The sequence below is a fragment of the Sorex fumeus genome, unplaced genomic scaffold (assembly GCF_029834395.1).
Source record: "Sorex fumeus unplaced genomic scaffold, SorFum_2.1 ptg000081l, whole genome shotgun sequence".
Classification (NCBI taxonomy): domain Eukaryota; kingdom Metazoa; phylum Chordata; class Mammalia; order Eulipotyphla; family Soricidae; genus Sorex; species Sorex fumeus.
Genome location: NW_026606138.1, coordinates 12,992,650 through 13,018,587, shown reverse-complemented (window position 1 = coordinate 13,018,587; position 25,938 = coordinate 12,992,650). Strand labels below are relative to the sequence as shown.

At 47.3% G+C, this 25,938-nt stretch overlaps 1 protein-coding gene across 3 annotated transcripts in view; it reads right to left on the bottom strand.

Moving 5' to 3' along the window:
- RORA (RAR related orphan receptor A) overlaps positions 1-25,938 on the bottom strand; it is a 744,445-nt gene that overhangs the window by 18,159 nt on the left and 700,348 nt on the right. For all 3 annotated transcript variants that reach the window (XM_056130838.1, XM_056130839.1, XM_056130841.1), the window contains 2 exons: positions 10,088-10,229; positions 5,439-5,834 (listed from right to left, as the gene is read on the bottom strand). In XM_056130838.1, coding sequence (XP_055986813.1) covers positions 5,439-5,834; positions 10,088-10,229 — 538 coding nt within the window. The remainder of the gene's footprint in view (positions 1-5,438; positions 5,835-10,087; positions 10,230-25,938) is intronic.

The window sequence follows — 25,938 nt, the reverse complement described above, 5'->3', positions numbered from 1 at the left end:
ATGTTTCTCTAGGAATTTAGAATCTGGAGCATGCCTAGACATGCTAAAAGGATAATTCAGGATACCAGGCAATTAAGCATGTCACTGAATTATAGCAGAAAAACAAGAAAAACAGATCATTGTCAGAAAAGGGCAAGACGGGTGTTATCTTAGGGGAAGGGGCAGAGGGACGCTTTTTGGCAAAAGTCAAGTTTGTGGAGTTGGACTCCAAAAGATGGATAGGTATTGGTAGGCGGGGGGAAAGTGTTGTGAACAGATACCTAGTTCCCCTTTCAAGGGATTATTGGTGAAGAGAAGCAATATGACCTTTGAGAAAAAGAGACAGATGAGACAGTGTGAGCATCAAAGTAGAAGTCTGAGTAGGTCAAAGTCCAATCCTGAAGGGTGACCTTTGAACTGAGAATCTGGACTGGGGATTCCCTAGGGGTGGTGCCACACAGCACCCTGTCTCTGGAGGGAGAAAAGGAGTAAACTTTGTGATTGGATGCTTGGAGGAGAGAGGCAGGAGGGCCAATGAGAAGGCCGCACCTGAAAGAGAGCAACTAAGTCAGGAGCTTATTGGGAATACTTGCCCTAGAAGGGGAGGACAGAAGTGAACTGGCAAGACGGAGGGAGAGGGCTGAGCAGAGGACCCCATCCCCAAATGATTCTCCTATAAGAGAGGCTAGGAAAGTCATTTAATAGGATCCTGTTGTTGAGATGGGCTGATAGTAGAGCAGGTAAGGTTCTTGCCCTGCATGAGGGTCACCTAAATTGGATCCTAAGCATTCCATATGGTTCCCCGAACACCACCAGGGGTAATTCCTGAGCACAGAGCCAGGAGTAACCTCTGAGCATTACCAGATATGGCCCCCAAAACCTTAAATAAATAAAAGAATCATATTGAATGCAAACTGTCAACATGAGTAAGCATGGCTATCTGGTGGTTTGTTATTGCTTGTCGAGAAGAGTCAGGATAGTTTGTATGAAAACAGTCAGGTACACCTACAGGAAGCTTGAGACTAGGCTCTCAGAGGCATGCAACACACTGGAACAATTCTACTTGGCAACAGGCACATGGAAACAGATGTGGTGAATACCAGAAGCAAAAGAAAACACAGAAGACAAGGAAACAGAGAACCAAAAAGGCACCAGTAACTCCTGTCTTTATAGGATCAATAATGCTTATAGAGAGACAAGGAAAGAGAAATAACATCTCAGAGACAAGCAGCTACCTGTGTGCAGAGGAAATGACAGGTAAGAAAAGTGATGACAAAGTGTTCATCTCTGTGGGGCTTCCTCTGAGAAGGCGGGAGGGGGCTCAGAGCATTTCTCTTTTGATCATCTTCTCTTTAGTAACGTAAGAACCTACGTCATGTCCCCCTCTCCACAGTCCTCACCATCTTACCACGTCCTGCCAGGTGTGAAGGCATGAAGACAGAGAGGGAGGACGGGCCCCGAGGAACGGTAGAGGGCAGTAGTTACATGCTTGCCTCTGCTGACCGCTGCTCTGAGCCCAACCCCAAGGATCTGGCAAGCAGAAGACTGGAGACACTGCTATTTTTAAGTCTCTGTTTAAGTCAAGGACAACATAATCTGGCTGAAGAGAAGTTAAATAGTATGGGAGTTCTGCAGTCAAGACCTCCAGACTAGGTGGGAAGTTCTGCGTTCTACATTAACTAACCACAGAGTTTCCTGGTGGAGTGGAATTTTATATATAAACTGGTCCAAACTCTTCTCAGTTTAATAGTGATGATTAAACATCATGATATAATAATTAGTAACAATATAGTACTCACTACATCATTTTCTAGAGCGTCTCCTGGGGTGTGGGTTGGAATGACCAGTGGGGAGGTATAACGTGGTGGGACAAGGGGTGCACTTTCAATTTCTTCCCTTAAAAAAGCTGAATTTCTAGAGGGGTGCTGAGGGATTTTTTTTTCCTGAATAGGGGCCAGTACCAGTAGGTCAAATCAGTTTGGAAACCTCTGTTCTAGACTCTGTGTGTGTGTGTGTGTGTGTGTGTGTGTGTGTCTTCATAGTAACTGAAGGAAGAAAACTATTAGTATTTATTTCAGATATGAGAAGACTGTGCCAGAGTGAGTTAATAGAATTTTCCAAGGTGTCACAGATTTCTTCGGACACACAGAGAATGGTCCCAGAGACTGTCCTCATACTGTACTTGTACTTCATACTTTACAGACAGGGAGACCGTTTGCTGCAGAGTTCACATGACGTATACTTGCTGGTATAGCCAATGGAAAACAAGGATCACAATCCACATAAACGGACTTATTGTGCTTAGTCCAATCTGCCAGTTTATATCTGTCAAGGACAATAAAATAAATGCAGGTAGAGTTCTTGTTTCTTTTTTTTTTCTCCATGAATATAGACTATTCCTCTGAAATGTATGATCCAGGTAATAAAAAAATATCAAAGGCAAAATTTCCTTGTTAGGAATGCAGAAACATATTTCTATGAAAAGTAATAGATGTTTATATTATTCTCGAAAGAATTGAGCTTAGGATATTCTAATGTACCATTTATTTTGCAGTTGTACAACTGGCTTGATTTGTTTTCAGTCTGAGGATGAAATCTAGCCTAAAATGGAGCCGGGAGTCTGAGTTCACGAGAAAGAGAGCAGGACCTCAACCCTCAGAGAGATCTCTGGGAGCTTCAGAGACTTGGCAGAATGTGAGCAGTGATTCTGGTCCTGCTTCTGGGCTCCTGGTATCAATCTGCACATGTGAATGTAACAGAATAGTTCTTATTTAGTGTGGGGAAGAATCCTAAATTTTATTCATCATAGAAAACACTATAATGCATGTGAAAATCCCTAACTTAGGAGAACATGGAGAGAGTATGAGAAACTAAGTGCATAAAGAGAGGGCAAATTTAGTAAGAAGAAGGAAGAGGAAATTCATCTGTAGGGAAGAAAGGAAGGGGTCAGGATGGTTTTTTTCCAGCCCACTCAGGCATTAGTGCACATGGAGCACAGTGCCATGTTTAAGGGTAACACTTCGGCTAAGCTCTGCGGATTCATTTCAGGGTTTAGAACATTGAACAGGCAACTGGGACAGATCCACCAGTATTTTTGATGTGGTAGAGACAAACCTAAATCGAGATAGGTCATTTTCCATGAGACCGTGTTAGTTTTCAATCAAATCCTTACTCATTTCTGGAAATTTCACTTTCATGACTGTCCTGCTTAAGGCTCCACCAAGCAAGACTTCGGGACAAAAATGGAAGGGTTTTGTTCTAGTTCAAGAAAAAAAAAATCAAACCCACCTCCGCTCAGCTTGGCTTCTAGTTCAGAGGTTTTTCTGTTAATCAAAAGAGCGGCAGCGTACCTTTAATGCTGCTCAGTGGTTAAAGACTAAACTTAAAATGTCCCTGCTCTTGAGGATTTAAATTTAGACCCATAAAGAGGTGCTCGTGTAAAAAAAAACGTAAGGCGCATTCAATCTGTTCTATTTGGAGAAATATTTTACCAGAAATATAAATTTCACTTAAAGCCGTGTGCTGGGGGACAGAGGTGGAGGAGTGATCTAAAGACCACAACCATTATTCCTGTGAACTGAGACTTTTCTGTGCTCAAGTCAGATCCTGCAGATTCTTTTCCTCTGAAGCCTTGGCCTCTCTTCATATTAAGCGAGTCATCTCCACAGCCACTAATTGAAATATCCCAAGAGATTATAACCTTGTGTGAGGAATCCTTGGGAGGACCAGATCAAAGGCAAAAACTGCAAAGGTTCTTATCAAAGTTTCTCTAATTATAGTGCTGTACTTAAAAATCGATTAAATATAATAGAGGGTATTAACACAACATCCCGCAAATAGAAAGATTCCCCATTTTCAGCGCTATCAACATTTCTAGGTCATGTTGCTCTGGAAGCAACAATACCAGAGCTCTCAGGAAATAAGGCTTTCTTCTTGGCATGGGGAATCTTCCATGGCATCTCTCAGTTTTGTCAACGATATTCATCGCTAATACATTTTAGTAGGTAAAGATGCCAATTTTCCTTTAAGAGTCATTTGGTCTTTAAGATTTCAGGGTGGTAATACTCAGGTCTACAGGGGTTGGGCAGCTGATTTAACGGGGAGAAGTCAAGAGCGGGGAGTGGGGAGAAGGGGGAGGTGGGAGAAAGGGGGGTGGGAAAGAGAAGGGGAGAGATGGAGGCTGGAGGAGGGGTGGGAGGGGGCAGAGAGAGAGGGGCGGGAGAGAGAGGGGTCTGGAGAGGGACAGTGGGATAGAATGGGGGTGGGCGAGAGAGGAGGGTGGGCGAGAGAGAGTGGGGGTCGGAGGGAGAGGGGGGTAGGAGAAAGAGAAGGGGGTGGGAGAGAGAAGGGCGGGAGAGAGAGGGGTGGGAGAGAGAGGGGTGGGGGACAGACGAGGTGGGAGGAGGGTGGGAGAGTGAGAGTGCTGACCTAGAGATGTTAGCTTTATGGCATCAGGAAATTGTGTCCTTCAAAAGTCCAGCCCCCCCCCCCCCCACCCCAAGAATTGAAAATCTGAACTTTCAGTGTTTACTTAGGTTTAAATTTTAACAAGAAATTCAATGCTTCTTTTCTTTCTTTCTTATTCCCTTTTGGTTTTGGAGCCACACCCAGCAATGCTAAGGGCTTATTCCTGGTTCTGCACTTAGGGATCACTCCTGGTGGTATTGGGGCAAACATCTCTTGGGGAACCATCTAGGGATGACTAGGGATTCCCTCGGAATCCATCTAGGGGTCATTTCAAGTCTTACTGGGGGAGCCATCTTGGCCCTGCTGGAACTCTGAGCTGGGTTAGCCACACGCACAGTGAGTGCCTTACCTGCTGTATTATTTCTTGACTTCAGGGATAAACAAAATTTTTTTTGCGTGTTTTTGGACCATTCCCGGCAATGCTTAGGGATTACTCCTGGCTCTGCACTCAGGAATCACCACTAGCAGGCTCAGGGGACAACAGAGAGTGCTGGGGATTGAACCTGAGTCAGCGTGAGCAAGGCAAATACTCTACCTGCTGTACTATGGCTCTAAGGGCCTAACATTTTTTTTTAATAGTTTTGCATAGGAACCAACAAGACATTCTTGTATGTGCTGCCATCCTTGTGCATAAAGCCAGACTGGGCTACAAAAGAGCAAAACTGGGGTTGGTTTTCTGAGCTCACACAGTCCTACATGGCTTCAAGACCTTTGCGAGGCCCAAATGCCTCCCACAGTCTCACACCCCCACGGAATGACCCATATTCTCAACCCTGAGGACACACAAACCACATACAAGAAATAGCCCACACCACATGTGGGTGTTGAGAGACTGCTGCCTTGGTATGGAACAGTGGAGAGCAGTAAGGCAGCGGGCAGGAGGGATGTGAGGGGCCCACATGGTGGGTGACTGTCCTGCTAGGCCCCTCCCCATAAGCTCTAGGTCAAGGCCACGCTCATCCCACCTCAGGCAGGAGCGCCCGAAGCGTTACCTAGCTCTGCCATGGACACCGTTGGGGAGGTCTCTCCGTTAGTGAAGGAGCAGTAGGGGAAGAAGCCTGATGCGGGCGTGTAGTCGCAGATGGGTTCCGGTTTGATCCCGTTGATGTCCAGGCCCGACTGGTCCGGGGAGGGCTGTATGTCCAGGTAGAAGCTGCTGACGGCAGAGTCGGCCTTGCTGCCCTCCGGGGTGTGCCCGTCGATGTAGGTGCTCAGCTCGTCATGCAGCTCCGTGAGCCCATTGGCGGAGATGCTGTAGGTGGGCGTCAGTGGCTCAGCCTCCCCTGGCTGCTGCGGGTGGTCTCGCTGCTGCTGCTGCAGCCGGTGCTTCTGCACCTCTGCGTACAGGCTGTCTCTCTGCTTCTTGGACATCCGGCCAAACTTCACAGCTGGGGAGAAAGGTCAGAGTACTCATGGATAACGCCTCTCCTCAGGAACCTCATGGAGATAGGTGCCTCAGCACCTGACAGTCTTGTCGAGGACCACCTCTCCACACTCTCCCAACTCACACAGAACATAGGCAACTCTGTGTTCTCTACTCACAGAAAACATACAAAACAGCCCTCCCTACTCTCACATATTACCACCCAGACCCCCCCACTCTCACACAGAACATACTGCCACACTCTCACACACACCTCAGAGAATACCCCTCCCCAGAACACTGCCCACTCTCTCATACATTTCCACCCACACCCTCCCAATCTCTCTCAAAGTCTCCACATACTCTCACACACAACATGCCTCCCACAAGCTCACACCCCCACAGAACACCCCTCACATTCTCACTCCCACAGAACACCCCTCACATTCTCATCCCCCACAAATCACCCCACACATTCTCACTCCCACAGAACACAGAACATACCTCACATTCTCATCCCCCTACAGAACACCCCACACATTCTCACTCCCACAGGACACCCCTCACATTCTCACTCCCACAGAACACCCCTCACATTCTCAGCCCCCACAGAACACCCCTCACATTCTCACTCCCACAAAACACCCCTCACATTCTCAATTCCACAGAACATCCCTCACATTCTCACTCCCACAGAACACCCATATTCTCACTTCCACAGAACACCCCACCCACACATTCTCACTCCCCCAGAACACCCCTAACATTCTCACTCCCCCAAAAAACCCCTCACATTCTCACTCCTACAGAACACCCCTCACATTCTCAATTCCACAGAACACCCCTCACATTCTCACTCCCACAGAACATCCCTCACATTCTCACTCCCACAGAACACCCATATTCTCAGTTCCACAGAACACCCCTCACATTCTCAATCTCACAGAACATCCACACATTCTCACATCTCCCACAGAACACCCCTCACATTCTCACACCCCCAAAACATTCCACACTTTCTCACCCCCCCATAGAACACCCACACATTCTCACTCCCACAGAACACCCCTAACATTCTCACTCCCTCAGAACACCCCTCACATTCTCACTCCCACAGAACACCCCTCACATTCTCATCCCCCACAAATCACCCCACACATTCTCACTCCCACAGAACACAGAACATACCTCACATTCTCATCCCCCTACAGAACACCCCTCACATTCTCACTCCCACAGAACACCCATCACATTCTCAGCCCCCACAGAACACCCCTCACATTCTCACTCCCACAAAACACCCCTCACATTCTCAATTCCACAGAACATCCCTCACATTCTCACTCCCACAAAACACCCCTCACATTCTCAATTCCACAGAACACCCCACCCACACATTCTCACTCCCCCAGAACACCCCTAACATTCTCACTCCTACAGAACACCCCTCACATTCTCACTCCTACAGAACACCCCTCACATTCTCAATTCCACAGAACACCCCTCACATTCTCACTCCCACAGAACACCCATATTCTCACTTCCACAGAACTCCCCTCACATTCTCAATCTCACAGAACATCCACACATTCTCACATCTCCCAAAGAACACCCCTCACATTCTCACACCCCCAAAACATTCCAGACTTTCTCACCCCCCATAGAACACCCACACATTCTCACTCCCACAGAACACCCCTAACATTCTCACTCCCCCAGAACACCCCTCACATTCTCACTCCTACAGAACACCCCTCACATTCTCAATTCCACAGAACACCCCTCACATTCTCACTCCCACAGAACACCCCTCACATTCTCACTCCCACAGAACACCCATATTCTCACTTCCACAGAACACCCCTCACATTCTCACTCCCACAGAACACCCATATTCTCACTTCCACAGAACACCCCTCACATTCTCAATCCCACAGAACATCCACACATTCTCACATCTCCCACAGAACACCTCTCACATTCTCACACCCCCGGAACATTCCACACTTTCTCACCCCCCCATAGAATACCCACACATTCTCACCCCTACAGAATACCCCTCATTCTCACCCCCACAGAACATACCACCTATTCTCACACCTCACAGAACACCCCACACGTTATCACACCCCCCACAGAACACTCAACACTTTTTCATGCCCCAAAGAACACTCCACACATTCTCATCCACCACAGAACACCCCACACATTCTCACCCCCACAGAACACCTCAAACTTTCTCATCCCCCATGGAACAGCCCACACAGTCTCACATGCCCGCAGAACACACAAACTCAGCACATATACAAGATACCCATATCCCATACACCCTCACACACACTCACGCACAAAATATACCTTCTACATGCTACCCAGAAAACACACAAACACCATACACATACTCCATTAAACCCCACACAGCACCCACACACACTATTCTTTCTTTTGTAAGAATCCCTCTGGCTAGTCTTTCTCAACCTTTTTCCAACCATGGTCCCCTTCTGACCTGGTTTCCTTCCTGAGGTCCCCTTGTACTATACCAGCAGCCCCCAGTCTCATTTCTTGAGTCTCTACTTAAGTGCTTTCACCTCTTGGAATATCCTAGGGTTCCCCTGGCTGCCAAATGGTGCCGAGTTGGAAAATGCTGCTCTGGGTTCTATAAACGATATTTGTCCAACTCTGAGTCTGAATTGTGGTTTTTCTGTTTATTGGCTTGTTTGGAAACCATACCTGATGGTGTTCAGGACTTACTCCTGGTTTGGCACTCAGTAATCACTCCTGGTGAGTGACTGAACCCAATTTGCATGCAATGCAAACACCTTACCCACTGTACTACCTCTCTGGTCCCTGAATTGGGTTTTACACATTTACCTCAATATTAAGAATAATTATACACCCTGTAAGTTAAATGGAGCTATCAGCTCACAGGGCCAGACAAAGTTCAATGGACTGAGCCCAGGTTTTACTTTCAAGAGGCCCAAGTTTAATCTTTGGTTCAACATGGTCCGCTGAGCACTGCTGGGAGCATACCCTGAGCATGGAGCTAGGAGTAGCCCCCAGCACTGCCCAGTGTGGCCCTCAAATAAGTATTGGCTCTCAAGGAACTGAACATACAGTGTATCATTTTAATTTTAAAGTTCATAAGTAATAAATATAACTGTTGGTTTCGTGGAAATGGTCCACGAGAAAGGAAATGTGCAGAAAAGCATCTCAAGATATTTTAGGAAGATCTGGCATAGGCTCTGTGGTTTGCATCTTCTGATACTAAAAAGCTGATTTTTGGGGAAATAGCACAGAAATTCAGTCACTTCTCTTATGTGTGGCAACACATATGGTTCTTAAGCCCCGCCAGGAGTGATCCCTGAGTACCAGCGGGTGTGACCCAATCCTCCCCACACAAAAACAAACAAAACAAGAATTAAAAAAATGGCTTTTGCTCTGAGGTATTCTAAGAGCCCCCTTGTACCCACTGTTGAAGGAAGCTGTGACTCAGGCTTTTGGGTGGGTCTGCAGGCCCCAAGAACATGTACTTTATGGGGAAGGCAGGCTTGTCAAATGCCTGCCCAGCATTCTAGAGTATTTTTCCACAGGCTGAAGCTCCATCAGAAGAGATGTTCTCTTCAAAGTTTCTCTTAATAGAGCCTGCCAGCCAGGATATTCAGAAAAGTCCTTAGAAAAAAGTACCCACTGTACTTTCTGCACAGTTTCCATGGATAAGAATAGACTTCTTAAAACCTGGTGTGATTATTCAGGGCCCTTAAGATAGTTTCCAGGAAGATCTCACAATGTTTCACCACTGAATGGTAGATGGCCTCTATATCTTAAAATAAGTTTCTTTTAATGAAAAAGAATATTCATCATTGAGCCAGACCTTGTACTATTTTCACATTCCACATGTACAAATATTTGACTTTGGCATGTGGTTCAAAATACCTAATTAAAATTTAAAAAAAAAGTGAATTCACCTTAACTGCTCATAAGCTTCTTGGTATAACGAAGGTACCAAGCAGCTCTAGTTTCATAATGCTGAAGTTCCAGAAATTGACTTGTCCTCTAAGGCCCCTGACAAATGGGGCCTTAGAGGACATGTCAATTCAATCGGTTTATCTATAGTCACGTCTGAGTGTCAGAGGCTACCTGGCTCCATGCTACCCCGCCAGCCTGGCAGCTGACTTGCTGAGGTCCAGACACCTACTAGAGGAAGTAGAGGCTGCAAGGGCAGATGGGACAGATCTGGGGGACATTCGCAAACCCCACCAGCCCAGCTTGCATGCTCACCATCCCGAGACATCCCCACGGCAAGGCATTTCTGTAACCGACAGTGCTGACAACGGTTCCGGCTGGTTCGATCAATCAAACAGTTCTTCTGACGAGGACAGGAGTAGGTGGCATTGCTTTGCTGACTTCTTCTGAAAAAGCCCTGCATTTTGGTTATAAAATACAAAACAGGTTAGTGTCTGAGTGAGTGGTAGGCTACTAAAGGCAGTATACTAAGCACTGAGCAGCATTAATATTTAATGGGGAATTAAACTGGTAGCAGAATCATCCAGGAGACCATTAATGAAATTAAAGTCACTTCTTTTTCCTTGAGTCAAATGGATCCCCAGAGTCCAATCCTCTGTCCCTGACACAGGCAAAACCTTCCTGAACTCCCACAGAAGTTTGCCCGCAGCCACGACACAGGATCAGGCCCTGCTGTGATCTCTGATGACCACGCAACATACGTGATGGGATAGCACAAAGGGGCTTGGCTTTAACCACTAGCTCCAAAACCTTTCTAGTGAAATGAACACAAAGCCCCCTCTAGAACACCCAGAGATAAGGACCAGGCAGCCTTGCCTAGACAGGCAGCAACCCGGCACTGCTGGTAATCTCCGACTCCTCACTCGAACCCACCACCCCTCAGGCCTCTGCACACTCCAGGTTCGATTGTGTGATCCCAAGAGGTTCAAGACACTAGGATGGATTGTCTTGACAGATTAATCAGTTTGGAAACCCTTTGGTAATTGATCACATGTGTTCTTTATCCCTCAAGTTTCTTTTTGTTTGGTTTGAGTTCACACCCTGGGTACCAGTACTTATTCCTGGCTCTGCACTCAGAGATTACTTCTGGTGGGTGGACCATCATGGATGCTGAGGGTTCAAATCCAGGTCAGCTGTGTGCAAGACAAGCAACCTGCGGGCCCTTAAATTTTACTAATCCAATCTGCTGTCCACTGGTTCTATTTATTTACAAAATGAGTACTCACTTTGGAAATGAGATGGCATACAAAGATGCATAGGACCTATTGATTGCAATGAATTTGTTCATTCTTTCATGCACCCACTTTTTATGTTTGCTAACTCTGGGGTTTGTATTCTTACTAGCCCGTTGACTCACAATATTTATTCTTTTCCTTAAGCTGCAAGTTTTCCTTTCAGTTACATTTTACCAGAAATTTACAAGCTTTGCTATATAGCATTTTCGTTATCATTTGGTACAAAACATGCTCCGGTGTTTTAAAAATGATTTCATCTTTAATCCTATACTGCTTAGAAACACATTTCTTATTTGCTAATAATGGGATATTTTGGGTTATAATCTTATTAGTGGCCTACGTCTCTGTGCTTCTGCAAGCTAGTGATACGCTCAGAAGAGAAAGAAGGTACCAGTCATTTCCGTGAAATGAGTCCGAAAGAGTATTTTAGGTCTTTCATGGCAATGCAGATGACCCCAGTGAAGAGGACAACGAGGTGAGACAGAATTCTTGAAGAACTGACAATGCTGGCAAAGTGACCAGGGCCCTCTCCCACACAAAGATTCTTTCTGGGAGCCATTTTGTCAGTTGTATCAAAATCCTTAAAAACATGCTTATCACAGAGCTAGTCCTTCAAGGAACACCTTTTTAAAAAAAATTCATAGGGAATATTTATGTAAAATATTACACATTATTAGAGATCACATTTTCAAAAAGTATATCAAGACAGTGGAAAGTATATTTATTCATCAAATGAAAAATGAAAAGTCAAATACTGAATAAATGGTGTGATAATTATTGTGTAAAGAATCCCTTTTGTGTTTAGGAAAAAAAGAGAAAGAAATCCATCAGATGTTAAGGATTTAAGCTTTTCATTGAGTGATTTCTCTTATTAGAGATTTATTATTTAAATAAAAAAATTAAAACTGTGATTTATGAAATCATGATGGTTGAGTTTTCGACATATGTAACACTCTTGCATCAATCAACCACCAGTGATCTAAAACTCAATTATCAACTTCCTTCCACCAGCAAGGGACACATTTTAAAGGAGCATTCAGAAGGGTATAAAGATTTATCTGCAAGCCTGTTCATCACAAACATAGTGGTAGCCTCCACAGTTTTAGAAAATTCCTAGAACTCCAGCACTCGTGAACTGGAAGTCCTCTTGGCTATCCATCTACTGGAATATTCAGCAGAGCTTAGAGTGCTACTTTAGAAATGCAATTATTGATATGGAAAGGTGATACAGGTATGATTATCTGTCCATTAAGAAAGCAGCCAAAGAACTAAAGAGACCAATTATTTGCAGGTGGAGCAAAATTGTCAATCTTGAAAGAACGTGGAAAAATGATATACTAGATGACAAGAATTGTGGACATGGGGTGCTGAAATCACAGGAGATTTCAATTTTCTTTGTCCCTTCTGGTTTCCTTCTGGTTTTCTGCCACCTGCAGGTAAAAAGGTGTGTACTCTTTGGTACACACCTGCTTTGTTTTGTGATGGCCAGGTGGATTCGTCCAGAGATGCACACGACCTCAGCTGTCAATCCTTGCCTTTTGGAAATAAGACTGGGCAGGAAGAGGGCTGGGTACTGACTTCTCCCACTGCCAACCTGCTCAGGGCCCGGACACGAGGGTGGCACTGGGTGGGACCAGGCCTCTCATTGTCTCCTTTACACTCTAAATCCACCCAGGCTCAGACTGGGGCTCACTGATGAAAATGTCTTACTGTCTTTCTTTTCTCACAATATCTAAATCTTTGACACTTTACGTGTGTGTGTGTGTGTGTGTTCCCTATGAGAAAAAAAAAAGAGAAGTAATGCTTTCTTTGGAGCAAAATGGAGAGAATGGATGGCAACACTCAGGGTGAGGAAGTAGATAACCCTCAGCAAGCACCTGCATCACCTGTGTCAGTGTTCAGTTGAATAAACTGAGTTAGGGACAATGTGTGAAATGGGGAACCAGGTTTAAGAGGGTTTATTCTGAGTCATGCTACAGGCTCTGAAGCCAAGGGGCTGTCCCTAGTGGTTGGTGACCTTGTCTTGGGACAGTAAGGGACAGCGGGCAGGGACCCTGAGTCTGAGAGCCTGATGGAGGCGCCTGTGGGTGTTCGGGCTCTGGAGTGAGGGTTTGCTATGCAAGGCCTGCATTGTGATGGCTGGTCTGCTCCTTCTCAGGATCCCACCACCCTGGGAGAGGCAGGCTTTCCTCAGGAGACACCACCACAGCCCCCACAGCCCCACTGCAGGCACCAGGAGGACTTCTCGCCGGTAACCAATGACTGCAGAGCAGAACTGAATCGCAGCACCTCTGTCCCCAGCTGCTCTCCCATTCGGGATTTCTTCTTTGGACTCTCTCTAATCTCTCCTCTTCCCCCACCTTCCTCCAAAATTTAAAACCCAGAGTCAGACACACCTCTCAGACAATGCTTGGGGCATTGGACGAAGAGGAGTTGACATCTCAGTTCTCACATCCAGCCACATGTCCGAAGAGCCCCACAGTGTGACTTCAAATGTCACACAGCCCTGCCAGTTAGTCCTGCTACCAGAGACCTTCAGAGGGGCAACAGAACAGTGATGGCAGAGACAGCCCGATACCATCTCTGTGAGTGCATCTTTTTCCTGTGTCTTCCCCTTTTCTGGGGACTCTCTGCCTTAGTGGCTCAACACATAGGGCCTGTGATGGGTAGGTCTGTGCTGGAGAGCCCCTCAGGGAGCAGGGGCCTCCCGGGGCCACTGCAGAGTGTAGTGGGCATGGGGACAAGATGCTGGGGCCCGCCTGGACAAGCCCGGCTCTCTGAGCACTCTCCCTGACCCCTCATGTATATTTTTAATGCCTTCACATCTGGAGGCCTTGCTAACTGCTGGGGACTGTGCTTTCCAGGCTGTGTGGTCTGGAAAATAGTGAACCAGAATCCAAGCAAGCATCTTTCTCAGGAGCAAACTCTAGAGACTCACACTCGGGAATTTTTCCCTGTGACTGACCATCTGAGAACAAGACCCTGGCCATTAGTCTAATGAATGAATGAACTGGACGAATGCATCTCTTATTTATTTATTTGGTTTTAGGGCTACACTTGGCAGTGCCCAGGGCTTACTCTTGGCTTTGTACTCAAGGATCACTCCAGGAGGGATTCAGGGGACTCTAAGGGGTGCCTAGGATGGAGCCTGGGTTGACCTCATTTAAGGTAAGTGCTTAGGACTTAGAGACCAGTGCCCTTAACTCCACAAAAGAAAAGAGAGAGAGATAGTCAAAGCTCTTCTCAAATGCTGCTGTTCCCAGCTGGAGAAACCTGTAAAAGGCCCAAGTGGTACATGTTTTCTTTGGCCCCAGACTAGCCCATCTTAAGCCTGGTTCCCTGACTCTAACATTCTATCTCTGCCCCTATTACACACACACACACACACACACACACATACACACACACACACACACACACACACACACACAGAGACACAGATACAGACACACACAAACACACACAAACACACCAACTGAGCTGGGTCTTTCCTTCAGGCTGTGTTGTGGCTTTGTGGGGGTTGTGAGGGGGTGCTGTGCTTCTCTCTCAAGCCCCAAGAGAGGAATAAACTTTTTTTTCCCTGACACTCACTGGCACTCCTGTTTCTTAGCTGTCTGGAGAAAGCCCCTAACTGTCCTGGTGGGCGTCATTGACACTGACAGGCACCAGCTCCCGTACTCCTGCAGGGGATGTAGCTGAGTATTTTCGCAGGCAGCTGCCTGGAGTGTCCTGAACTCAGGGGTAGTAATGGGCACAGGCAGGTACAGTCATCTGCTCTGGAACCCACATCTGGCATGGGGTAAAGCCAGATTAGGGGCTGTTGGAGTTTAATTCCAGAACCCAAACTTTCATCCTCCCTTTCCCCTGTGTGTCACAGGCTGCCACATTGGTACTCCAACACAGGGTATCCTGTAAGCCACCCAAAAAAATAGGGGTGAATAATGAAACAGAAGCCTTCTCCTGCCACTGCCCAGGGGGTTCAACATGTGGACCCCGGTGTGTGCCACCATGGTTCACGCCTGACTGTGGTTTAGCGAACACAGACCCAGCAGCGGCACGCCCATGCGTTAAAGATTCCTTATCCCCAGCTGCCTCCTGGCCTGGGTTAGCTGAGTGAGAAACTATCACACCGTCTGTGACTTCCTCTCATTTCTGGCCAGGTTTCTGTGCCGGCCTAGTCACTTTTTATCTTTCTAAATCACTTATGCTTATTTAGCAACCACACAAAACAGGACCCCTACATGCAGCTTTTCTAGGGACACAGCCCAGCCACTGATGGCTGAGTCCTTATGCTCTCAGCAGCTGGGAAGATGTAGAAGGCATTTCCTTGTGCTCGGAGCAACAGCGCAGATGCAGACCCAATGCCTGGTGCTCACACTAGCATTCGGGAGAGGACTTGACTTCCTTTTAGATGCCCCTGTCCTGAAGACTCTGGGGAAAGCAGGTGAGCAGAGCTACAGCATCCTTCTCACTGGTGAGAATTCATTCTGCCTGGATTCAGTGGGGTGAGCACTGCTAAATATTCCAAGAGTGGTACTGCTGAGATGGGAGCAGAGCTATTTCCCTTGGCCAAAGCCACAGGAGTCACAGGAGAGTCATAAAATAGAAGATGCGGGGAGGGGGGGCAGGGGTTGTGGGAGGGACATCTTTGCAACTCAGATCAGTGCTGTACTTTCAGACTTCACAGGTCTTGCTTTTCTCTTACCGAAAGAGTAATGAGCAACAAAACTCCCCTTTTTCGCATCGCAGTGTTTCTCAGAGTCTCGAGGATTTGGAAGTTAACCTGCTAACATGTCAAAGCCTATGCACTTGGGAGAAGGAGGATTTGAGGAGTGGAAGGAAAAGGAGGCCCAATAGAGTCAGCAGAGGCGGCAAGGGCTGTCCTAATTCCAGGAACAAGCAGGGTGCTGAGTAATATCCCGAACCACGTGGGAGCCGTCCAGGACAGCAGCCCCTACTGGAATGAGGGAGCTGAGAGGCGAGTTCTACAACGAGCAGATGCAGCGCAAACCACGGCACCGCACTGGGCTGGACTGACACCAAGAAAGGACTGTGACGCCATCAGCTGGTTTCAGCTGGAAACATTAAGTCCCTAATTTTGGACTATCAGTTCTCAGGGACAAATTCGTGGACCACTTCCTTGACAGTTCCAAGCACCCGCCTTTCCTGGAGGTCAGGAAGCAGTTGACGATGAGCCTAGTTTATGGACATGGCAGCCAGCTGCTGCCAACTTAGCCCTGATGATGGACTGGGCAGTGTGGCATGGCCGTAGCCCAGCACCGCCACCTAGTGGTGGCTCACGCACATGCACAGACCGCGAAGAGCAGACCAGCGTTGACAGTCACCACCTTTCCACTGGATGGTCAAAGACCATCAGTTCCGTGGCTCTGAAGCAGAGATTGCTTCAGAATCACCCATGGAACTTAAAAAAAAATCCTCCTCGATCTATTGAACCCAAACTTGGGGGCAGGTTGTCCAGACATACGAACCAGTTTGAACAAGAGGGAATAGCCATCTTTCACGATGGAAAAGAGAAGGAAGGTTGTTAATTTTGTATTGTTGATCCACAATGAGCCACTCCAGTTTTCTGAGTTTTCAGACAACCCAAATGACACTGGGGTGGCAGGAGATGTGTTCAAGTTGTCCCATGTAAGTGCCAACGCAGGGACTCGGACTCCAGGGTTCCAATAACAAAGCTCAGAGTCCTCTCCCTGAAATCTTGCTCCTTATTCACTGTGCCGTTCAGGCTGGTGTCCACAGTCAGTTCCCCAGACACAGATGCCCCACACCAGCCTCTGCCTCACAGAGAATCCACAGAAGGGCACTTCGGCCCTGCGGGGCTGCCTTGCAGAAGCCTTGGCTCTCCCCGGAGTGGTGCCTACAGAGGTGGGGAGCCCCTGCACACGGGGAAATGCCCGTACCAGATTCCAAGAGCTGATTCCAAGCCCTGATGATGGACTGGGACTTTCATGAAAGTCTCTGGAGGTTCATCCACGAGTTATTAAGCATAATCATTATTATTATTTTGGTTTTTGGGCCACACCTGGCAGTGCTCAGAACTTACTCCCGACACTATGCTCAGGAATCACTTCTGGCAGGCTCAGGGGACCAAAAGGGGTGCTGAGGATTAAGCCTGGGTCAGCAGCATGCAAGGCAAATGCCCTGCCTGCTGTACTATCACTCCAGCCCCCAAATGTGATCATTATTCAAAGGTAACATTTAGATTTTATGATCTTTTTTTTGTCCACTTAGTTTTCACTCCAGCAGCCTTGCTATTCTACCCATCTTCCAAGTCTACCCATTTATTGAGGGATCATGTGGGGGGGGGTGTGTGTGACTGATTCTGACCATGTGGTGGAAATGTTTATAACAAGGAAATTTGAACATTTTCTGGGCTGGGGACTGAGCTATTTTTCTGATTATTGTCTGGATTTAGAAAGACCACCAGAAAGAAAAGGTGAACGGTGTAGTTTAAGTTTAAATATATGTCATGCCTTCAAAAATGTCCAGCCATGAACAACAGCACAGGAGAAATGAGGGCACATTCTTCAAGGAGTTATTAACCCATGAGTGGACTGAACAAATAAGTCATTTATGTCACCGCTGATGTATGAGGAGGAGTTCCAAAATGTTCTGTCTCGGGCTGGAGAGACAGTTCAGAGAGAAACATTTGCTTGGCATGTGGTCCATCTGGGTTCGATCCCCGATCCCCAACACCATGTATGATCCTCTGAGCACAGAACTAAGAATAATCCCTGAGCACTGTTGGGTGTGGCCTCTCAAAAAAAGGCCAAAAAACAACAACAACAAAATACATTGTCTTGTTTCACTTTCCTTTTACTCATCAAAGCAAATGAAAATATCAAACTGCAGCCACTCTGGCCCTGCCTCGTCCGTCAGTGGAAGCCACTTGAATGCAGGAGAGCCCAGCAGACCAGTGCAAGTGCACGAGGAAGTTCCTGGTCTGGATGGAGCTGATATACTGTTTGTGAAGTGCTTGAAGCTGACATGATCCAACCAGATTGTGCCTGTTTTCTACATAGCTGGCAGTTATAAGAGGAGTAGCAGACACGTTACCAGGACCTCGACCTGGCTGGATCCCCTAACCCATGGTCTCAGGAACATACACAGCACACACATGTGCACACACTCAGGGCACACACATACACATATAGACACACACACTCACACATACACGTATCCCACTGGCTCTATCCCTGCTTGCCCTTACTATATGATAACTTCTACCTTTGATAGTTATATACACATGCACCTGCACAGATGCACACAGATATACACACACGCACACACAGATGCACATACATGCATACACACAGACACACACACAATAGACACATGCATGCTCCCAGTCTGGCTCCTCCTTTGCTTTCTCGCCCTCTGAAGGGTCCATCTTTGTCCCTGTCACTGCGGGCAGGAGCGTGAGCTTCATCTCTGCCCTGCGCAGCCCAGCTACAGGTCCCTAAATCTCGCTGACATCAGCCACCTTGCTGGTGTCTCTCCATCTTCAGGAGACCTGTCAGCCCGGGAATGGGCATGACCCCAACCCCCTATAGATCTCGTGCCTTGCTCTAATCTGATGTATCTTATCAACCCCAACGCTGCAGATCTTTGAAGCATCACCCTGAGAGGCTTAGAGGCGAACACTTGAGGCACAGTGACTAAAACACAAATGAAACCTACAATCTAGTCAAGACAGCCTGCTCTAGCCAAGAAACCCTGCTCTTCGTTCTGGGTTCCTGCTCCAGGGTCACCGGGAATGGCCCCAGGGCCCTGAACTCTGCTGGGAGGTGCCTCCTCCCACTCTGTCTCCCAAAAAGAATAATGGTATTGCAAACAATAATGCCCAAAAGAGGAGAGAGGGAGAGAAGAAGAGAGAGAGAGAGAGAGGTAGAGAGGAAGAGAGAGAGAGGGAGAGGGAGAGAAAGAGAGAGCCACAGAGGGAGAGATGGAGGGAGAGGGAGAGAGAGAGGGAGAAGGGGAGAAAGAGAGAGAGAAAGAGAGAGAAAGAGAGAGAGGAGAGAGAGGGAGGGAGAGAGAGAGGGAACGTGCCTGTCATAGAGCCAGGCTGGGTGACTGGAGGGAATCTGGGGGCACTGGTGGTGGGAAATGTACACTGGTGGAGGGACAAGCGTTGGAACACCATATGAATGAAACTGAACTGGAACAGCTTTGTAACTCTATCTCACAGTGATTCAATTTAAAAAAAAAAGAAAAGAATGGTTCCACATAACATTTCAGGTAGGGGATTGAATCCAGGCTTCTGTATAGAGAAGGAAAACTGTCCTTGGCCACATCAACTTATAAAGGCACTTTGAAATACAGATGGCATTTCTGATCGTGAGTGGGAAGTGAGGGGGGTCAATCACAGCTCTGCCCCCCATGTGTGGGTGAGCTGACCACAGAACGGCTGGCATGGCTGGGCAGTGTGTGGGGCCTTGCTCTGGGGGGAACCCCTTTGCCTGAAGATGATCTCAGCGAGGCAGGGGCTGAAATGCTGATCTGATGTTTGGTCTTTTGACAATTTTCACTTAATGAATTGATTCCTACAGTTCATTAACATACCCACTTCCACTTCTGTATACACATATGTCTTAATTAGCTGCTCATTGGCTGTTTAATTACGAGAAAACAGCTGACAGCTGCCTTGTTGCATTCTAACGGCAGGCGCTTTGGAAGGGCTACACGTTTGTTTCTGACAACCAAGATTTATTCATAACTCTATGATTTATTGCGGATGTTCTCATGCCTGCCTGGATTCCTGTCTTTTCCGATACGATTACAATTTGGGCATTCGGGGGGACTCCTGGAGGGGACTGAGGTCTCCCTCTCTCTGATTTCTGGGGCTCAGAGAAACAATAGTATGTATCTCGGGGTCTAGACTATCAAGGATGTCCCGAAGCATCAGGTAGAAAAGATGAAACATCTTTGGATAAATGTGGATAGAGAGTTAAGTAACTGGATCAAGGGGAAAGAAGATCACTGTCAATTTCATGCTCTTGAGGAGAAAGAGAGGGCAGAGCTAGATGAGGGACAGGGAGAGGAAGAACATGGGAAGACAAGCGACGGGCGGGCCGGGCAGGGAGCTGCAAGGCCCCAGTCTGCTCCCTCAGGCATGCTCTCCCCCTCTCCCCCTCTCCCCTCTCCTCCTGTCCCTGGCACCCTAGGAGCCACCAACATAAAACCAGGGACAGGAAGAGGTGGGGACAGTAGTAACATTAAAATAGGGAACGGGTCAGGAGACACAGCCCCCCAACCCGTCCCCCATAAGTAAACAGAAGGAAATCTGTTTCCATCTGAACAGCAACCTCATCCACACAAGTTGGCTGGTAGAGCCCCACGCAGGCCCAGGTGGCAGCGAGGCACCTCTATGACCTGAATCTCCAGAACTGCACAGTCACGCGGTGATGACTGGCCTCCTCACAGAACAGTCTGTGCACAGGAACTGCTCACAGCTGACCTTGCAAGGCAGATGTGGGAGCAGAGTGTCCTGCCTTGCCACCCCACATGCACCACACTCAACTCCTCTGAGCTCAGGTGCTCAGAGACAGCATCTTCTTCCCTGAGCAGATGTGCACACACACAGCTCTGACTCCCTCCCACAGGGCCACCAGCCACCAACCTGACTCCCTCCCACGGGGACACCAGCCACCAGGCCTGACTCCCTTCCACAGGGGTGATCACTAGGCCAGCAGATTCGGAGATAACGAAAGACACTGTTCTTGAAACATGATTAAGATCAAAACAAAGAAAAGGAGAGCAAGCTTCTCTCTTTTCGGATCCGAATCACCTTGATGCCCACTGGAATTTCAAACAACCTGGGGATTCGTTGACAGAGGCAAGAGTTAGTTCAACATTTTTCAGTTTTCCCCCTTTGTCACTTGTGTATAAGAGAAGTGAAATACTGATGTCACCGGATATAGCAACAGCCAAGTCTGATGTTCATGCGAACTGACCGAACTGACCATGAGGGCTGAGGACCACAGAACATTAACATGAAAATGTTGAACAGGATACGGATCAGTGCTGAAAGGTAGGCAGAACTGGCCTATGGCTTGTGATGTCTTACGTCTGAATTATTCCACCTGGAATTCTTATCAGAGCTGACATTTTACATCTGAAATATTAGAGCCCTCTAACAATTTGGACCATAATATGGCCTGTTTATATCCTGTAACTTCTTTTTTTTATCGATTGAGGTTCTGTGATTTACAATAGTGTTAATGATGGGTTCTCATGCAAATAATTTCACGACCACACCCAACACCAGGGTACCCACTCTGCACCTCACAATCACTAATCACCCTCCCTTTCAATCCATCCCCCACCCTTCAACCCTCAACTCAGTTGCGTGGATCAGTTCCATAAAGGGCATATTTATGGACACATAAACCTCTAGAAACTGCTTTCACTCTTTCAGGACACAAACAGTACCAACACATATACTCTATCTCAAACCATGAAACCACTTTCTAGTATTAGTTTCACATAACCTATGTGTTTGAGCAAAGGCAGTATTCCAGTTTCTCCCTCAGCTGGGCAGGAGCGAGGAGAGATGCATCAGAACATGCTCTCTCTCCCAGATGTGGCCTGTAAAGCAGCGGAGAGTGACAGCCTCTCAGAACTGAGCTTGCCTGGCAGGGAGATGCGGGGAGCAGAGGAGAGCGGGTGTTGCAGGGGGTATCGTGAGACCACAGTGGAGGGTAGCAGACACTCTGGTGGGGGGTGTGGTGTTGAAACACTATTCATGCGGCCCTACCATGGACAGTACTCAAACACTGTAAATCATGGTGACTCAAAAAAAAATTTCATTGATGAATGAATATGTTTTTGAGAAGAGAATGCTTCATAAAACATTCTCAAGGACAGCTGTACTCAATGATACACTATCCTTAAAAAGTTAACCATTGAAATGAAAGCCCTAAAGTGAGAGAGTGGGTACAGACCTGAAACTTGTGCGTGCATGTTGAAACTGAAGATGGATTTTTCAGCATCAGCATAGGAACAGTCATTATAATTAATGATAAAGTGTGTGTGTGTATGGGGGGGGGAATCCCCCACACATACAATGAGGGAGGGGGAACTGAAGTTCATTGAAAAATAAGACCATTTCTCAAAAGAAAGCCTAAACCCAAGGTCATTTTTTATGTGCATCCTTGAGCATTTTAATTCACTCTGAAGCTTGGGATGGAACCTGACAGCTACAGTCTCATTCTGTTTGGGGGTCTCTCTGAGCAGTAAGTACCTGGCTGATCCCACCGGCCCTCCAGACCTCTGCTGATCTCACACCCCCTGCCCTCGCTCTCCTTGCTCTGGCATTAGATTCTGTTCTGAGAACTGGAAGAAGTCTTGACTGATAGAACTGAACCATTGCAGCCTGGCTCCTAATGTTCCCATCTAAAGGGCAGTGCTGCCAGGCCTCTCTCTTTGTTTCAGAAAATAAGGAAAAGGCTTCAGAGCAAGGTTTTGGCAGATGTCAGGGCCCTCACTGATCTGGGCCTGTTCCAAGCCTCGCCCCTGCCGTTCCCAGGCAGTGATGCTCGCTCCACTCTAACACAGCCAAGAGCCCTCCATTTCTTCACCTGCTGGTACCACTGCTCCCCCCCCCCACCCCCTCTGAAGCTGTGCCCTGTGCAGACCGCCTCAAGGAAGGTCCTTGTTCTTGGTCCCACACCTGCTTCCGTACTTCTCCTTCTCAGGCCTGGCCTCCATTCCTGTCCCAGGGACATGAGTCCTGAAAGGGCCTTGGTTCCCGGGCAGGATTCACACCAGGGGTGGGATGGCATTCAGAGCTTTGCTGTTCCCTGGGTGTTGTCTGCATAACATACTGCCAATAATTCCTCAAGTGAGATCTGGACGCCTGGCTGGACAGGACACAGTATCTGCTGACCAAGAGCAGCCTCAGTCAGGGCAAAGGAGCCTGGGGAGAGTGAGTCTCAAGGCACCATCAGGATTCAGTAATGCACTCTCCTGGACCTCACTGTACAATGGGGAAACTGAGGCACAGACTATTCCAGCTGGTCCTGAGAAAAACTGAGGTTATAACCTCAGGGTGACTCCAAGGCTGTAAAGCATGACCTGATTCTCTCTTTGTTTTTAATTTATTTTTTTGGAGTGTTTGGGGCCACACGGGATAGTGTTCAGAGCTTACTTTTAACTCGAAACTCAGGAATCACACCTGGTGGACTTGGGGGACCCTATGGGGAGCCAGGGATGGAGCTCTGGTTGGCTGCATGCAAGGCAAGTGCCCTACCCATTGTGCTCTCTCTCTCTGGCCTGGTTCTCCCTTTGCAGGTGGCAAAGGGATGGAGAGTGAGCTGCAAGTAGAGGGAACTACCGAAACCCCCACCATGGTGACTTTTCAGGTGAAATCCTGACTTGTGCACATGTGCGGCAAAAGCAATCATCGTTTCAGCGATAAAACAGGTTCTTTAGTTTCAGAAGGTCTCAGGTTGTTGATTTTAATATGCAATTTAACATACATTCATGATTCATGCAATTTAACACACACACCATAGCCATAATGATTAGCTCAGAAAATGTTGGAGCACTTTCTTCCCTCCTATCAGATTGCGATTTATCTACCTAGACATTAATTCCTGATAAATGATACTACTACGGAGATAAATTATTGACAGCGATGTAACTATCTTCACCTGGTTAGAATGCAACAAATCATTATCAACCATGGCAAAGTAGAGTCTCTCCATCCACAACAGCACTGTAGCACTGTCCTCCCATTGTTCATCGATTTGCTCAAGCGGGTATCAGTAACATCTCCATTGTGAGACTTGTTGTTACTGTTTTTGGCATATCCAATATGCCATGGGGACCTTTCCAGGCTCTGCTGTGCAGGCTGGATACTCTCGGTAGCTTGCCAGGCTCTCCGAGAGGGACAGAGAAATCAAGCCTGGGTAGGTTGTATGCAAGGCAAATGCCCTACCTACTGTGCTATCATTCCAGCCACAATAAGAAATAAAAGTTTGCTTGTTCAAAATTACATTATTTTCTTGGTTGAAAATAAAATTTCTTTTTTTTTTTTTTTTTGCTTTTGGGTCAAAACCGGCAATGCACAGAGGTTACTCCTGGCTCTGCACTTAGGAATTACTCCTAACAGTGCTCAGGGGACCATATAGGATGCTGGGAATCGAACCCGGGTTGGCTGCATGCAAGATAAATGCCCCACCTGCTGTGCTATCACTCCAGCCCCCGAAAATAAAATTTCTTGGTGAAGCTGAGAATATACGACCTGTAATACAGAGCAAACCCTGCATGTCACTGTCACTGTCACTGTCCTCCTGTTGTTTATCAATTTGCTCGAGCGGGCCCAGTAACATTATTGAGACTTGTTGTTACTGTGTTTGGCATATCAAATATGTCACGGGTAGCTTGCCAGGCTTTGCCATGTGGGTGAGATACTCTCGGTATCAGATATAAATACATCCCACTACATAAGGCACAGGATGAGTATAGCCCAGTGTGTTAATAAAAATGCAGTTTTGCTACGACATTCATCAGAAGAACAGATCACTTGAAAATCACTTGGCATGGACAGATGCACTTGCCTGGGTTTGATCCCTGGCACCCCATAGGTTCCCCGATCCCTACAGGAGTGATCCCCGAGCTCAGAGCCAGGAGTAAGCCCTGAGCACAGCTGGGTGTGGCCCCCAAAACAAACAAACAAACAAAATTAACTGAAATAATAGCTGCCCTTTTTGAAAAAACTATTCATTTCATAAACAATAAAAGGAGGCAGATAATAGATTAGTGCACAGATGTGCAGAGTTGGTGCCAACAGATGGAGTGGGCTGGGGTATGTTCCTTAAACAGTGCATTCACGAGTCTTCTCCAGGGCTGGCTCCTTCCTGGGTAGCTGACATAAAAATGCTAGGGGTTAGGGGCCTGGCAGAGAGATCATCGGTCTATCCACGGTACCACATGGTCTCTGAGCACTAATTCAGGAGTAGCCACAGAGCACTGCTGGGTAAACTGACGCCCTAAACCAACCAACTCGTCAAAAAAAAATCTTCCAGTGGCCTTGCAGATAGTCTGGGACAGAATGAAACTGAGAGTGGGCAACGTCTCTGTGTGGGCTTTGCAGGGGCAGCACTGGGAAAGTGGTGGACAGAGATGGGGGAGGCCAGTAAGGCAGCTGTTCACCTGCACGGGCCCAATTGGCTCTGGAACGGCAGCAGTCACAGGCTGGGCAACCTCCTCTGTTCTCGTCTGTTGATTTGATGAATTCATTTTGTGGGTGCTGTGGGGTCAGGGATGAAGCCAAGGATCTCAGCCACGCTGGGCATGTGCTCAAACACAGAGCCATAGAACTGGGGCTTAGTTAATTTTGAGGGAAGGAGGATAGGAAGATAAAAGCTTTTCATCTTTTTCCATTCTTTTCATTTTTTTCCCTTAGTCTAGAACCCAGGTTTGATTCCTCCGTCCCTCTCGGAGAGCCCGGCAAGCTACCAAGAATATCCTGCCTGCATGGCAGAGCCTGGCAAGCTACCTGTGGCATATTCAATATGCCAAACACAGTAACAACAAGTCTCACAATGGAGACATTACTGGTGTCCGCTTGAGCAAGATCGATGAGCAAGGGGAGAACAGTGCTCCAGTGCTCCAGTGCTAGAACCCAGGCCCTTGAAGGTTAATGTGGAGATGAAGAACTCTACCCACCCCTCCTTAAAGAGCAGACTCCTTATGCTTGAAAGGCAGGTGCTTTTTCCAAATTACTTGGTGTACTTGTATTCTTCCACACCAGATCCCACACTTGGTGTGCAGGAATCTCTAGCACCCTGAGATGGGACCAGAAGGAAGCATTTGAAAGCATTCAAAGGGGCAAGTGTTACCATC